Source organism: Suncus etruscus, chromosome 16, assembly GCF_024139225.1.
Source record: "Suncus etruscus isolate mSunEtr1 chromosome 16, mSunEtr1.pri.cur, whole genome shotgun sequence".
Taxonomy (NCBI): Eukaryota; Metazoa; Chordata; class Mammalia; order Eulipotyphla; family Soricidae; genus Suncus; species Suncus etruscus.
This window is the reverse complement of record NC_064863.1, coordinates 253,477-270,676: the sequence shown is the minus strand read 5'-3', so window position 1 is coordinate 270,676 and position 17,200 is coordinate 253,477. Positions and strand designations below refer to the sequence as shown.

The 17,200-nt window shown below is 43.6% G+C and overlaps 1 protein-coding gene across 1 annotated transcript in view; it reads right to left on the bottom strand.

Annotated features, from left to right (window-relative positions):
* RASGRP1 (RAS guanyl releasing protein 1) overlaps nucleotides 1–17,200 on the bottom strand; it is an 87,306-nt gene that overhangs the window by 18,226 nt on the left and 51,880 nt on the right. The window contains exons 2-6 of the mRNA XM_049790044.1: nucleotides 13,871–13,976; nucleotides 6,875–6,937; nucleotides 4,337–4,468; nucleotides 3,147–3,300; nucleotides 39–212 (exon numbers count right to left, since the gene is read on the bottom strand). Of these exons, the coding sequence (XP_049646001.1) occupies nucleotides 39–212; nucleotides 3,147–3,300; nucleotides 4,337–4,468; nucleotides 6,875–6,937; nucleotides 13,871–13,976 (629 nt within the window). The remainder of the gene's footprint in view (nucleotides 1–38; nucleotides 213–3,146; nucleotides 3,301–4,336; nucleotides 4,469–6,874; nucleotides 6,938–13,870; nucleotides 13,977–17,200) is intronic.

Sequence of the window (17,200 nt, the reverse complement as noted above, 5' to 3'; positions counted from 1 at the left end):
GGACACAAAATCCAGGCAGAAAATCCTGCTCCACTCACCTGCGCCACCTGAATGAACTTGATGAAGACTTCTGCTCGAAGCTGCGGGGTGGGGCGGCTGAGGACCATCAGCTGCACCCACTGAGAAATGCCGTTGCACAGGGCGATGGACCGCTCCATCGTGGGGTTCTCTTTCACACAGCTATTCACCAGGTAGTTCTGGTAATCGGAGAACTGGGGAGAAGATACCATGAGAAATGTCACTCAGGTGTCTATCCAGGAGGCCGGGGACATGTCACCACTGCACTGCTGATACACTGACCCTTGAACTTCCTTCCTCTACACAGCCTCTGCTTGCACTTGTGAAGGGAGCACAGGGCAGGAAATCTTTCTTATTCTATCTGCAGCATGCAGGAGCCATGTTCTAAAGCAAAAGTTATTAGCCTGAGTGGATGTGTGCATGTGTAAGTGAAACAGCTAGAGAGATCAAATGTAGTTGAGTCCATCCAGATTCTGTCCATTTTAAGAGTCTGGAGTGTGTGGGCAGAGAGGTAGTACAGGGGTAAAGGCATTTGCCTTGCAGCCTCAACCCAGTTTTGAATCCAGGTACCATGTATTGTTCCTAACAATCATCAGGAATAACTCCTGTTTATAGGGGAAGGAAAAGCCCTGAGAACTGAGGAGTGTGGACCAACGTACCCACCCCACAATGTAAAAGATAAAAATAAAAATCTGGGGGCCAAAGAGATAGCACGGAGGTATACAGAAGGATGGTGGTTCAAATCCCGGCATCCCATATGGTTCCCTGTGCTTGCCAGGGGTGATTTCTGAGCCTAGAATCAGGAGTAACCCCTGAGCACTGTCGGGTGTGACCCCCCCAAAAAAAAACCCCAAAAAAAAAATAAAATAAAAATCTAAGGCCAGAGAGATAGCACAGTGGTAGGGCGTTTGCCTTACACACAGACGATCAAGGACAGATGGTGGTTAGAATCTCAGCATCCTATATGATCCCCCATGCCTGCCAGGAGCAATTTCTGAGCACAGAGCCAGGAGTAACCCGAGTGCTGCCGGGTGTGACCCAAAAACCAAAATAAATAAATAAATAAATAAATAAATAAACAAACAAAAATTCAGCCATTGTTGTGGAAGATGTAAAAAAATTTTCTCACAAGATTCTAATCTCTCTCCCTCTTTTGTATCTCAAAAAAGGAGCCAATGCCCCCCAATGAGAGGGGGAAACAAGGGAGGCACCAGGACCAAACAGGTGCAAGACTACTAAGCAGTAGGCGAGATACAGAGGAGACCACATATTCTAGCTACCCTGGGGGTGAGGGAAGAGGATATGGGTGGTAGGACAAAAACGGAGGTGTAGGGAGGACAATTTGGTGATGGGAATCCCCCCCTGATTTTATGTAAATATGTACCTAAAATATCATTGTCAACAATATGTAAGCCACTATGATCAAAATAAAAATTAAAAAAAAAAAAAAGGAGCCAATGACATCTGCCCTAATATCAGGCCTACTAAGTATGGAGGAACTGGTGGTGCTGAGGATAAGCAGTGGCCTCACACTAAAACCAGGCTCATGTTAGAAATCAGCAGAGGCCATGTGGATGAGACCTGTCCATCATGGACTTGGAGGCCACCATTCCCCACGTAGACACACACCATGACTGGCACCGAAATAGCCTATGCAAAATCCGCAAATGTTTCAGAAGGTCCCACATGAGTGCTGGCTGCAGTGACCACATCCCTTCTGCTCAGATTAGCCAAGAGGGAGCACAGCCCACTCTGTTCTAACACTCCTGGGAAAGGTTTGGAAGTTGCTTCAGCTTCAGTCCTACTAAGCTTCCCACTCAGAGCTCAGATATAGAAAGAAGTAACTGAAAAGTTTGAGACATTTTTGGGGTAGGGATTGGACCACAACTCGAGGTACACAGGGCTTACTCTGGCAGGGCTGATGGATCATATATGGGACTACAGGTTGAACTGGGGGTTAGCCACTTTGCAAGGAAGGCTTAACCCCTAGGCTATCTCTGTGGTCACAAATCCACTTAAAAAATAATTCCAGGGCCCGGAGAGATAGCACAGCGGCGTTTGCCTTGCAAGCAGCCAATCCAGGACCAAAGGTGGTTGGTTCTAATCCTGGTATCCCATATGGTCCTCCGTGCCTGCCAGGAGCTATTTCTGAGCAGACAGCCAGGAGTAACCCCTGAGCAACGACGGGTGTGGCCCAAAAGCCAAAAAAAAAAAAAAAAGATTCCAGGGGCCAGAGAGATAGCACAGCGGTGGGGCGTTTGCCTTACATGTGACCAACCCGGGAGGGACCCAGTTTGATTTCCGGCATCCCGTGTGGTTCCCCCAGCCTGCCAGGGACAATTTCTGAGTGCAGAGCCAGGAGTGATCCCTGAGTTCCGGTGGGTGTGGCTAAAAACCAATCAATAAAAAACGTTTTAAAAATTGATTCCAGTAATCTCCCCTCCCACCCCAAACTATTATAATAAGCAGAAAAAAACATGCCATTCAGTTTGCAGCAGATAAACCTGTCCTTTAACCCTATTTATTTTCTGGAAAAACTATCTAACTAAAACTGTGCAGGCAATTCAAAAATAAAACCTAAAACTATACAGATAAGCCAGCAATATTTGAGTAGACCATGGGCTTCCATAAGAAATAGAGGGTCAAGTCGAAGTTTATATTTGCAGCCAGAGTCCTGCCCCAATCAGGAGCCTGGACCCAAGCTGAGGACCACTTCCAGGGACCTCTGGCATCTACTTTATTTTAGTATTTCCCAGAACCATTTAAATCTTATCCTTGGATGAATTCAAACTCCTTGAGGACTTTTTGTTTTTGGTAGGAAAATTGGGGGGAAAAAGATAAGTTTCTAGAAGCCTAGTTATTATCAGAGGTGAAAGGTGTATTTTGTTCACATGTTGGCCTATGTACAGTTACCTGAGTGAATGGGGAGTGGTCTGATGTGGGCATGGGAGCTGGGAGGGGGAAGAGGTACAACAGGACCAATGAAAGGGTTCAGCTATTTTTCTGGACTTGAAGGAGCTGTTGGTCACTGAGGGGTGTCTCCAGAGTGAGGGTTGGACAGGTAGATGAATTTCTTCACTTCTTTTCTAATCCATCCAAGACAGTGTGTCTGGGTCCTGAGTACTCACCGATATCCTTCGGAAGGACTTGAATTCGAGGTAGGTGAGGTGCTCTGAGAGTTCTTCTGGCTCCAGATGGTCAAAGAGCAGAGAGACTTTCCGCTTCTTGCTGGTATTTGATTTTATCCTCTGAGTCAATTTCCTGGACCAGTCACGGGAATTGCTTTCATGGGGGGAAAATGTCAAATGAGAGAAAAGAAGGAAAAAGAATATGTCAAAATGATTTTTTCATGCAAATGAATCCATTAATGTTTCCCGCACAGCACTGTTAACCAGCATTCCTTGAACAATACAGTGCAGTAAGAGAGTTTTTTCAGATCAGTCTTTCTGTGTTGGCAACTAGAAGAATTTTGATGGGTTTTAGTGATTCTTCTGAGGTCCAGGGCACTGCCTGTGGAATGCCTTTACTTTAGGCTACAAGCAGCAGCAAGTCTGTTTCCTCACCTCTACTACTAGATCCTGTGTCTAGCCCACAGGAGGATAATGGGGGGGAGCACTGGAAAGAGCAAATGTATGGTAGTAGCCTCGTGTGTGTGTGTGTGTGTGTGTGTGTGTGTGTGTGTGTGTGTGTGTGTGAGAGAGAGAGAGAGAGAGAGAGAGAGAGAGACAGAGAGACAGAGAGACAGAGAGAACACTATATTTACTTAAAGCAAGTGTGTTTTGTTTCTTTGTTTTCAGAAAAGGGGGATCTAGTCTAAAGAAGTTTAAGAACCTGTTCTAGCTGCTATTTGGGTGCACAGTTCCAGGGAAAGCAGTTGCAGTGGAAGCCATTGCCACCTCCATGTGCCCTACCGCTAGAAACGAGGGCAGGTGCTGGGATTTCCAGAGTGCACCTGTCTCATAAAGAACCCAAGGGAAGACTAACTATTTCTGAGCTCCCTTCTGGTACTGTGCTTCCTGCGCAGCATCTCGCACCCCGGAATCTCTCACTCTGTCTATCCGGCAGTCTAGTCCCCACCGCCCCTGCACTTAACCTGCTCAGACAGCAGCCTTGAGTATTCAGTTCTCAGATGCTGGAAACCTTTGAGTCCTTCTGTTTGACTGGTTTCCTTTGCACTGGGGCCTTTTCTCTCTGCTCTGGGTCTGAGTCACCAACAGCATTATCACCGGGTCACCATAGCATGTCAGGCTTTCCACCTTGCTGAGGTCCCTGGCCAGCCACTGAGCCTACACCCAGCCTGAGTGGCCTGAACACTCACATCTGACTGGTGTCGATGAGCCGGCAGTGCAACTCCTCCCCATGGGCTTTTACCAGGTCCTGAAACTCCTCCATGGTGTGGGTCAGGCTGGCATCCATCTTAAACATGATCCAAAACTCTGTTATCCAATACCTGTCAGAGACACAATCACAGACAATGCCAGGGATCCACGTTCTAGTAGGTTCTTCCCACTGACTGGATTGGAAAGACAAGAAGCTGGGTTGTCCTTTTGCATGAGGCCAACCCAGGGCAAGCCTGGTTCGATCCCCAGCATCCCATATGGTCCCCTGTGCTGCCAGGAGCGATTTCTGAGTATAGAGCCAGGAGTAACCCCTGAGCACTACCAGGTATGTCCCCAGACCCAATAAATAAATAGATTAAAAATAAATAAAATATAGAAAATATTATATTTATATATAGAGAGAGTACAGTGGCTAAAACAGGTCTCTCACATGTGGCCAACCCCAGTTCTATTACTGGTACTACATAAGATAATCTGATCCCCTAAACACAGAGCCAGGAATAGTCCCCTCCTCCAAGCATCATCAGATGTAGCTCCCAAAGCAAAAACAAAAGAAATACAAATAGAAAATATCTTCTATATGTAGGTTCTACAGAGTTGGGGTGGGGGTGGAAAAGAAAAAAAAATCACCTGTCAATAATTCTCTGCTGCTCTCCACTAAATATTTGATTGGATGAGGCTCGACATGGTCCGAGTAGCCGTGACAAGGATTTAGGCAAGATGAAATGTATCAGAGCAAATTTTTTTTGGGGGGGGGCACACCCATTTGACGCTCAGGGGTTACTCTTGGCTCTGTGCTCAGAAATTGCTCCTGGCTTGAGAGGACCATATGGCAGATGCCTTACCTCTAGCGCCACTGCTCTGCTGCCCTCCCCCCCCCCCCCCGAGCAATTTTAAAAGACACAACTACTGAGAAACCAAGTGTGAGAATGGGGCAAGGAATCTATGAATTCTGCTTCAGCATACTGTTCTTTGGTCCATTAAGAATAAAGTTTGCAAAAAGTCTGATAACTAAAGGGGATTCCTATGATATAAAGTTAAGTAAAAACTATAGGTCACACAGCTTCATATGTATTTAATCTCAAAGCTATGTTTAAAAAAATCCTAGCATGCCAGAGATGTGGCTCCGAATATGGGCACTGCATGAGTGACGACCTAAGTTCGACACTTGCTCCACTTGGCTCAAGTGTCGCCCTAACAACATATTTATCTTCTTGAGAAAAAGTACAAAGGAATTTAGAACTTGGGCATAAGCATTACTGTAGTTGATTCAATTCTGTAGGCTGAAATAGTACTTCATAAGCTGAACACAGGCTTTGCATGCAGGAAGGAGGTACAGTTTTTATCTGTGGCTTTGTGTATAGTGCTTCAAACAATGCCAGGAGTGACCTCTGAGAAGCTGAGAATAGCCTCTGAGCGATGCTCAGAATAGATCCTCTCCTCGTGTAGTTTCAAAAGTCTAAAAAGGGGCTAGAGTGTGTACATGGAGGGTAGGGCACTTGCTTTGTACACAGCCATCCCCAGTTCAATCCCCAGCACCCCAGATGATTCCCTGAGCCCACCTGAAGTGAACCCTGAGAGAAGTCAGGAGGAAACACTGAGTATAGCCAGTGTAGTCTAAAAATAACCCCTTCCGCAAATAAAATTCTTTCTAATACGACTTTTACCATTAGAAATACAATACAACCAGGGCCGGGAAGGTGGCGCTAGAGGTAAGGTGTCTACCTCCTAGCATAGGACGGACCGCAGTTTGATCCCCTGGCATCCCATATGGTCCCCCCAAGCCAGGGGGCGATTTCTGAGCGCATAGCCAGGAGTAACCCCTGAGCGTCAAACGGGTGTGGCCCAAAAACCAAAAAAAAAAAAAAAAATACAATACAACCATTATTATTTTATCATTTTCGTTTCTTTCTGTATAGCAATTAATGTCAATAAAGATGAAAAATTACAATTTTGTGGGCCCAGAGAGATAGCACAGCAGTGTTTGCCTTGCAAGCAGCCAATCCAGGACCAAAGGTGATTGGTTCGAATCCTGTTGTCCCATATGGTCCCCCGTGCCTGCCAGGAGCTATTTCTGAGCAGACAGCCAGGAGTAACCCCTGAGCAATGCCGGGTGTGGCCCAAACCCCCCCCCCAAAAAAATTACAATTTTGTTTTGTTGGGTTCACACCCAATTCAGGAGTAATGCCTATCTCTGTATTCAAGGGTTATTCCTGGCAGATGATCCAGACCAGAGGCAGTACCAAGATCTAAACCAGTGTTGTGGCATAACTGCATGCTAGCTAGGTGCCTTAACCTTTCTACTAGCTCTTCAGCCCAAATATGACAAATTTTAAGTGTAGGCACACAAGAAGAAATTGGTGCAGTGGAGGCATTGCCTCTATTAGAGCTCTCAGATGTTCTACAGAAGGCCGGGAAGGAAGTGATGGGGCACACTAAGACGGAACCACAGTCCCTTGCTTCAGTTTTCATTGTCTTGGGACTCCACCCAAGACCCAAGAGCACCCAGACTTTACCTTACAAAGTAGCAGATCTTCAGGCAAAACCCTGGAGAATTCTTTGCCACGGCATCTTTATAGGTGAAACTGGTTAAGGGAAATGGAAGCCTCTATGGCATAGCCATACGATAGCTCATCTTTGAAAGGATTTCCAAAAACTGTTCCCTCAATCCTGTGTGTGCATGTTTGTGTGTGTGTGTGGCAGCAGATTGAACCTAGAGCCTCACACATGGCATTAGCATAATTCAAATTAACCAATTATTTCAAGGCCCTTTAATGCTTGTAAAATATGCTAAATGTGGGTCCGGAGAGATAGCATGGAGGTAAAGCGTTTGCTTTGCATGCAGACGGACGGTGGTTTGAATCCCGGGATCCCGTATGCTTCCCCGAGACTGCTGGGGCCAATTTCTGAGCGTAGGGCCAGGAGTAACCCCTGAGCGCTGCTGGGTGTGACCCAAAAACCAAAAAAAAAAAAAAAAGCAAAATGTATAGAAAATAATATAGTAGTTTGTGGGGTTTTGTTTGTGCGTGGGCCACACCCAGTGGTGCTGAGGGGTTATTCCTGGCTCTGCACTTGGGAACACACCTGGAAGTACTCAGGAAACCATATGGTATGTGGGGATCAAACCAGGTCAGTTGCATGCAAGACAAATGCCCTACTCGCTGTATTATCCCTTTGGCCCATCTAAAAGCCATACTTTTTTTGTTTGTTTGTTTTTTGGGCCACACCCCTCGGTGCTCAGGGGTTACTCCTGGCTATCTGCTCAGAAATAGCTCCTGGCAGGCATGGGGGACCATATGGGATGCCGGCATTCGAACCAACCACCTTAAGTCCTGGATCATCTGCTTGCAAGGCAAACACTGCTGTGCTATCTCTCCAGCCCTAAAAGCCATATATTTTTAAAATATGACTTTCCTAAAAAAAAAAAAAACTTTACTTGATTTATTGCCTATAAAATATTCTCCTAAGAAACACCAAAACAGAAACACAAAACACAAACATCAACTAAAAAAAAAGTCAAAATACACTTGATCTTAGCCAAAATGCGAACAAGCAATTGAAGTCAAAATAAAATAAGTCATGCAGTTGGAGAGATATACAGTGGGTAAGACACTTGCCTTGCACATGGCTGAACCAGGTTCAATTCCAGGCATCCCATATTACCTGAGAACTGTCAGGAATAAGCCCTGAGCACCACCGTATATGGCCCGAAACATCCCCCACACCAAAAAAAAAGGTGCAAATATGAGAAATGCTACAGATAAACACATTTCCAGGTTCAATGTTTCTGCTATTTGATCTCTGTGTTAGAATGCTTCATCTTTCTTTTTAATTAGGAACCAGCACAAAAATACACCTCTGTTTTGTAACTACTTGGTGACTATAATCCTTCACCCATTATCTTCTGCTAGTCACTGTGGGCAGGAATGTGTGTTCAGAACTGTCAGTTTACATTTCAGTGCTGACAATGGAGGGTGCAAAGAAAACCCACTCAGAATTTTGGATAGATGCCTCTAAATGTCATCAGAGCCCCATGACAGACAGGACACCTGTCTCTTCATCATGGAGATGAAACAAATGCCAGCAGGTACCAACCTAAGTTAACAACAGCATCTGCTGGATGCTTCTGTCCTATACCTTCTCCTCTCAGCAACCACTGCTGGGACTATCCAGCAACTAGCTGAACTCTTAACAGCATGTTTTTGAAACCTATGCCTTCCCTGTCTAGAAGTGGAAGAAAGGAGGAATCAACAGAAAATCCCTCAAGTTTCCTTTCAGCATTCTATTCCTTCCAGATCTAAGAACAGGCATGGGAGGGAAAATAGCCTTTTTTTCCTTCATTGCTTATCTTGAGTTTCAGTGACAGGAATCTCACTTCTTATTAGTTCTCAGAACTCCTCTAGTCTGGCTCCTCCTCTTGACACTGTGCTACACAGAGAGGACACATGGCACCATTTTTGCACCTGTGGCCGTCATGTTCATAGGGCCCTAACTTGGGCCAGTTGCTAAACCACAGTCTAGAGTTGCAAGGATAAGCTATGCTGATTTATGCCCTGGAAAACACATTCTATGGGTAGAGGAAGACATAAATATAAGTTACAGTACGGTATCTTCCCTTTTCAATACATTTTCAATACTCTTCCGGATGACTTACAAAATTCAGACTGTGGCCAGTAGTCACAAAGGTTTTGTGGCTTACTTGACTTAGTCATCTAAGAAAACAGTGCCTAGGTGTTATACTGCAACTTACAGATGGTGGTTCAGGTAGGTCAGCTTATCTGGCTAACAGGATAAAAGTACTGCACTGCACCCTTTGATTTCTTTGTGTTAGAATAAATTATTTAATTGAATCAGAGATGCAGTTATAAATTTGTTCATGATTGAATTTTAGTCATCCCTTCTCAAGTGCATATCCCTGTCACCAGTGTCCTAGTTTCCCTCTTTTCCTCTCTACTGAACTCTGTATTCCTCTATGACAGGCATTTTTTTATAATTTAAAACCATGATTATGAGGTTATTCATAATAATGTTTTTCCCCATAAAGTTGTTCATGATTGAATTACCATCATGCAATATAGAACAACTTTCACCAGTACACATTTCCCACCACCTGTCTCCCCAATTTTCGTATGGAAGATATTTTTTATTGTTTCCTTCTTTTTATTTTCCTTTTAGACACTATGGATTGCAATATCATTACTGAAGGGGAACCATGTATATAATTTTACCGCCTTTTAGCACCCATTTCTTATCCAGAGGGATCATTTGCAACTATCACTGTCATAGTGGTTCCTTCTCTACTCTAACTGCACTCCCCCACTATTTGAGGCAAGCTTCTTATCTTGGACTGGTCCTCTTGGCCCTCGTATCTATCATTTTTGGATATTATTACCATACTATCTTGGTTTTTTTATACACCACAAATAAGTGCACCTTATCATTCTATGTCTATCCCTCTTCCTCTTACTCATTTCACTCAGCATAATGCTCTCCATATCATTCATGTATAACCAAATGTCATGTTTTTACAGCTAGATGTGTAGATATATAATAGTAGATGTATCTACTTCCATTGTTCTCAGACACTTGGGTTGTTTCCAGATTATGGCTATTATGAATAGTACTGCAATGAACATAAGAGTGCAGAGGCTATTCTACATTGTGTTTTTGGGATATATATAGGATATATTCCCAGGAGCAGTATTGCTGGGTCATATGAGAAATCAATTTCTAGTTTTTGAGGAATGTCCATATTTGTTTTCAAAAAGGCTGGACCAGTCAACATTCCCACCAGAGCACTATGCCTTTTAATTGGGAATATTTAGGGAGGATAGTGGACACTGATAAGACTTGGGATTGAGCACTGTATGCCTGAAATTCAATAATAAGTATCTTTGTAATTTTATTATTCGCAATGATTCTATTTTAAAAGTTAAAAAAGTAAAAGCTCTGAACCTTTTCTGAAACCCTAAAGGAAAAGCTTCTTAAGTTATACTGTACAGAAATAAAAAGATACACATTGAATAAAGTGAAAATCAAGATAGAGGTCACAGTGATTAAATATTTTCTACCGTTAGAACTAATATATTATTTGTTTTTGTAGTTTTTGTCCCATACTTAGGCATGGTATGGTACAAGGAAAGCTCTTTAATTTTTGTGTTTCCCTGGCCCACTAATACTCTTTATTTTGAGAGCAAAAGCCTTATATAATTTGCTCGCTCTACATTTGGTGCATAAATGTTTATCAGCGTTAATATCTCTTGGTCTATTGTTCCCCTGATCAATAAGTAGTGTCCATCTTGTCTCTGAGTATTTTCTTAAGGTTAAATCCAGTTTGGTGTGATATAAGTATAGCTGTCCCAGCTTTTTTTGTTTGTTTTCCAGTGGCTTATATAATTGTTTTCCATCCTTTTACTCTGAGCCTGTGTCTATCCTGAACTTTTATTTATTTTATTATTTTTATTATTTTATTTATTTTATTTTTATTTACTATTTTTTGGGCCACACCTGACAGTTCTTCTGGCTCTACATTCAGAAATCACTCCTGGAAGGCTCTGAGACCAAATAGGATACCAAGGATTGAACCAGGTTGGCAACTGCGAGGCAAATGCCCTACCACTGTGTTATCACTCTGGCCCCTATCCTAAACTTTTTAAGTGTGTTTCCTGCAGGCAGCAAATGGCTGGGTTTTGTTTCCTGATCAACCCGCTACTCTATGCCTTTTGATCGGAGAGTTTAGTCCATTGACATTTAAGGAAATTATTGAGAAGGGGCTGTTGTGCCACTACATTGTGTAAGGTTGTTGTTACAATTGGGTATTTGGCTTATGTAATTGATCTTTGAGTTGTTCGTTTAGAGTTAATTTGATTAGCACGAATATTGTGAGTTTTTTTTTTCCAAGAATGTTTTTAACTCTTGCTCCCATGTAAATGAGAGTTTTGCTGGGTAATGAACTCTAGGTTGAAAGTTTCTTTCAGGAGTTTGAATATGCCATTCAAATCTTTTCTTGCCTGGATTGTTTCAAATGGAAGATCTGGCTTGACTTTTATGTTCTTTCCTTTATACTTGAGGTTTTTCTTCTCCCTTACTGCTTTAAAGAGTCCATCTCTCTCTTTGTTGTTGTTTTTTTCCATTTGGATTGCTGTATTCTTGGTGTTGTGCTATCAGGGTTTTATTTGGCTCTCTTTTTGCCTCTTTGATTTGTACAGCAGCCTCTTTCCAGAGAGTGGGAAAGTTCTCTGCTATTATCTTCCTTACTACTTGTTCTTCCCCTTTCCCCTTTTCCTCCTCTTCTAGTATAATTTGGGGATTATTTCTTTTGTCTTTGTTCATTAAGTACCTTACATTTTTGTCCCATGTTTTGTCTCTCTTTTCTTTTTGATTTCTTTATCAGTGCTGGCTTGTAATTTGTCTTCAAGTTCGTGTATGCAATTCTTTACCTGTGTAATTCTGCTACTATGGCTTGCTAACATGTTTTTTAGTTCCTTCAGTTCCATTTGTATGGATTCTCTCATCTTCTGAAAGAGTTCTTCTTTGAGTTGGCTGAATTGCTCATCTATAGATTTCTTAATTTCACAGGCTAGTGATTTCTGTTGCTAACACATTAAGTGTTGATTTTAGGTCTTCATCATTTTGGTGGACTTAGAAATTTAACAGGATTTCTTTCCATATCCCCAACTGCAGTTATCATACTTAGTTTCTCTTTGTTCTTTGCAATTTGGTGGGTTGGACTACTAGAATTTCAGGGTATTTAAGAAAGTGATCTATTGAATCGTTTTTTTATAAAAGGTGGCTAAAGGTATATCTGATATAGAGGTTATTTTCCTAAATAAGCAAGGTTAGCTAAGTATGATAAAAAATATTGCAAACTAGTTCATTGGTTTGTTCAGCTGGGTTTTGAGCAGTGTATTTTTGTTGTGTATGTAAATATTTTAGGGGATTATTATGTTACTAACCCTACCCTGATCAGTGATTGTGCCCTACCTTAGGGTGTGACCTGGCATTCTGCCCCCACCCTAGGGTGGTACCTGATTCTGCTTCCACCATTGGTTGGTATCTGATCCCACCATTGGGTGGTACCTGATTCTGGGGGATAAAAACAAGGGTCTGTGGAAGGCGAGAGGCTTTTGGCTGGAACTTATGCTGAGTCTTTGTCTTGTCCACCGAATAAAGCTAATATTTCCACAAGCCTGACTGTCTGCAAGCTGTTTACCCGCCGCTTCACCTCAGAACCGTCGGCTGGACAGGGTGGCAGATGCGTGCTTCAAGCTGGAGAGGAAAGACCTCATCCTCCATCCCTCCATCAGTCAGTCTCTTCAGGGGCTGACTTGCAACATATTTTCTAGAAGAAAGAAGTGCTAGATCCATTCTGAAATATATACGTCCAATCCAATATATGTTATATAAATTGAAATGTCTTTGTGGGGATGTTAGCATCTCTGTGTTTTGGGAAAAGGAGGATGGATGGGAGGGACCAGAAGGTCCCTGTCACTGCCCAGACACAGACCTGAAATGGGGTGTGGAAGGCATCACATCAATCTATTTATTTTGGTATATTTATTTTGGTCCTGGCTGTGTTCAGGGCTTATTCGTGACTTTGTGCTCAGGAGCCTTCCTGGTGGTACTTGAGGGACCATGAAGAGGTGCCAAGGATCCAAATGGAAGATGGCTGTATGCAAGATAGGTTTTTTAACCCTTGTTGCATCTCTGTGGCCTATAATTGTAGCTCTTATTATGCGAATCTTTCAGCACTCCACCCTTGGAGGTGAAGATTTATAAGGAAGGCTCAAGAAAGGATTTGAAATTGCTGGCTTTCATCTCGTTTTCATGTGTGCTCTTTGTGAAGGGCTAAGCACCACCATTGTGATTCATGACTCAGTGCTAAGAGCTGGGCTGCAGGTGCCCAAGGGTCTCACCTCCTACCACCCTCTTCTTCTGGGAACAGAGTTCAAGTCTCTAGTGAAGGGGAAGCAGCCTGTTCTCTACCCCACTCACTTGACACCCCAGGAGAAGTTAACACCTTGCAGGGTACCTTGTTAGGTACAAAGTCAGTGCCTCTGCCCAGAGAAGAAAGGCCCCAGCCAACACCTCAGATGTTGCAGTGTTGGGGATCCTTCTTCAGATCCTAGAGAAGGTGAGAGAACCGGCCAGAGCAAGCAGCTTATCTGAGTCATGTCTGCACCCTGGTCAATATGCATAAGATGAATGTGACTTTTGACTCATCTGTAGGAAAAATATTTTCCACTAGCAAGAGACATGGAAAGAAATGGGTTGCAGGTTAATTTTGCTGATTTCTTTGACTGTTTCCCAGAACAACCAGCATCAGTGATCTTGTCTTACCCAGGAGAATACAGACATGCAGAAACACTCACTCACTCACTCACTCACTCACTCACTCACTCACTCACTCACACAAAGGAACCCATTAACTACAATGAAAATGGAAGTACACAGCACATTTCTAGATCCTTCTGAATGTACCCTATGGGGCAGCCCGACTCTGTGAAGGATATAGGGCAATCACTCTTTGGAGCAGCTCCGTGGAAGACACGATGATCCGATGCATTGTCAGCACAACCTGTAGCAGTTGGTTACTTCGACACAAGTTTCCATCTGCATCTGAAAACACAAAACACAGCAGAGAGAAGCGTGTCACTTGGGGTGAGCTTGAGTACTTCCCTGATGCCAGCTTGATTTGGAGGATGAGTGCAATAGGCAGGAACACAGAGCTTTTCTTCTATGCCTGTTTTCTCTCACTGCTATCTCCCTTCCCCAAAGGTCTCTGGATGTCAGGTGTGCCTGCCACTGGGAAGGCAGAAGAAGCCTGGACAGAGTCAACTTTTATGCCCAACACTTGACTCAGCCAATAGCAGCACTGCCAGGTTTGGAGGGCCTAAAAGAAGTCTAAGTGGGATGGAAGTCAACAAAAAGGTCTTCGTAAAGAGGGTGTCTGAACTGCAGTGAAAAGTTTCCTTTTGCAAATTTTGCAATGCTATATACCTGTAGGGGTACATTTCTAGGGCTCTTCCTACACTTTTGGAAGCAGCTTGTGAACATGGGGGGGGGGTCCCTGAAACTTCAGCGTACTGAGTTTTTTATTTGGGGTTTTGTTTGGGGAGCCATTCACACTGCCTGGGATCAACTTTGGGTCACCCATGAACAAGGCAAGCACCTTACTTACCCCTGTACATCCTCCATCCCCAGTTTTCAATAGTTTTATAGGTACTTCTGGGTAAAATAAAGAAGGAATACAAGTTCTTTGAAGATTAGGGGTGGGCTTCAAGCAGCCATGGTAATTTGGTTGTTTTTTTTTTGTTTATTTGTTTGTTTTGGTTTTGGGTTTTTTTTTTTTTTTTTGCGCCACACCTGGTGACGCTCAGGGGTTACTCCTGGCTATGCGCTTAGAAAGCACTCCTAGCATGGGGGACCATATGAGATGCCAGAGGATCAAACAATGGTCTGTCCTAGGTTAGCGCGGGCAAGACAGATGCCTTACCACTTGTGCCAGTGCTCCAGCCCAATAATTTGATTTTTTAAAATAAAAATTTTTAATAATTACCATGAGTTACAGAGTTGAAAAGTTGTTGATAGTTGAGTTTTGGTTATATAATGTTCTAACACTCATTCCTTCACCCAGTGTTAGTTTCCTAACCTTTTACACACCAATAGCCTGCCTCTGTAGCACACTTATTTCCTCTCTCTCCTTTTTTTTTCCTTTTCATTTTTTTACTTTTAGGTACCAATCCGTGATGATTTGTAACAAGGTGCATGGGTAACTAGATATTTCAAACCTTTGTTTTTTTGAGGGGCCACACTCAGGAGTACTTGGGGCTTATTCCTGGCAGGGCTGGAGGGACCATGTGTGGTGCTTGGGACTGAACCTAGATGAGACACATTTGAGCAACCTTATCTGCAATATTATCACTCTTATCTCTAGATTTTTTTCATATCTTCCTGCTGGGATTCCAACCACTGACCTTCTGCATGAAAGGCAAACACCTTACCTCCATGCTATCTCTCCGGCCCATAAATACTTTGTTTTGTTTTGTTTTGTTTTGTTTTTCTGAGCCACACCTTTTTGATGCTCAGGGGTTAGGAGTTACTCCTGGCTAAGCGTTCAGAAATTGCCCCTGGCTTGGGGGGACCATATGGGATGCCGGGGGGGGGGGGTCCGAACCTCAGTCCTTTCTTGGCTAGCGCTTGCAAGGCATACACCTTACCTCTAGCGCCACCTCACCAGCCCCCACTATACAGCATGCTTAAGAAGTTTTCACCTAGACTGATTATAGTTGGAGCATTTTGGGGGAACATGGAGTAGGCCATTTCAGGTAGTGCTCAGGGCTCTCGGCTCAGAATTCAGTCAGGGGACCCTATGGAGTGCCCGGGTCAGCTATGTGCAAGGTAAACACTCATTGGACTATTACTCCAGCTCCTGATTATAGTTTGTGGATCTTTCATTCTTCTAAATTCAACCTCCTATGAGGCAGGATTAACGATGCTTATTTCCTGGCCAACTTATTTTCTGTAATGGTTATCCTTTTGTGGGGGGTGTTGGGCCACATCTAGCAAAGCTCAGGGGTTACTACTGGCTCTGTGCTCAGAAATCACTCCTGCAGGCGCTGGGGACCATATGGGATGCCGGGAACTGAGCTTGGATCAGCTGTGCGCAAGGCAAAAGCCCTACCCACTAAGCTATTACTCTGGTCCCAATAGTTATTTATGCTTTACTATAAAAACTTTGTATAATATAGGGGCCTAAGAGAAGGGATAGGCCAGGGCACTTGACTTGCCTGTGAGCAAACTGTGTTCGGTCCCTGACATTGAATATAGTTCTTGAGCCCTTGGGTCAGGAATTATCCCTGACCCCACACATGACTCCTTACACACACACACACACACACACACACACACACACACACACACACACACACACACACAAAACCCTCCAACCCCCTCACTGAAATAAGAACTCATAATGTAGCAGAAAAGGAAAAACACACACCTAGAGACATCAGTAGTTGTTAAGAGTGGAGCCCATGGAGACCATGCTAAGTAAATGTAATTTGTTTTTTAGTTTGTTTGTTTTGGACCATATCTAGTGATGCTCAGGAGTTGGTTACTCCTAGCTCTGCATTCAGAAATTTCTCCTGGCAAGCTCAGGGGACCATATAGGGTGCCAGTAATTGAACCTGGGTTGGCTTCATGCAAAGCAAGCACCCTATCTGTTGTGCTATTGCTCTAGCCCCAAAGACTGTGATGTTTAGAAGGAAGAGATTTCCTAGTTGTCGGAGTTTAGGCAATACCTGTGATACCTATAACAAGAGACCTTTTCATGGTTAACACATTGATGCCAGTGCATGGTGGCTCACCCTCAAATGTGGTTTGATGAACACAAATTGCAGTGTCATCATCAATGTGTTAAGCACAAATAAACTGCTTGCCTGCGAAAGATGAGTGACTCCTGGCTGACTGGAGCCCAGTCGAGCAAGCCTGCCTGGTGCCTATTGGCAGGGACTGTGGCCACAGTCTCAACAGCTAGAGCTGTCTGAGAGGTGAGGCACAAGCAAAAGGTGCACAGAATTTATGCCACACCAGAGAAAACTCCAGGGATGCCTCTTTGTGTCCCTTTTTCTGGTTTCCAAAGAGATCCCTTAATGTGTGATGGGAGTTTGCCCACCCAAATGAAATGTCAGAGAAGGGAGAATAACACAGGCTAACCAGTATCAAACATGGGAAATGGAACATGGTTCAGCAAAACCATAAGCAGAGCTGATCTGGCTACAAAAACTGGGCTAAAGCTGTCAACACTGCAGTCAGGTAGAGCATCACAGAGACACAGAACT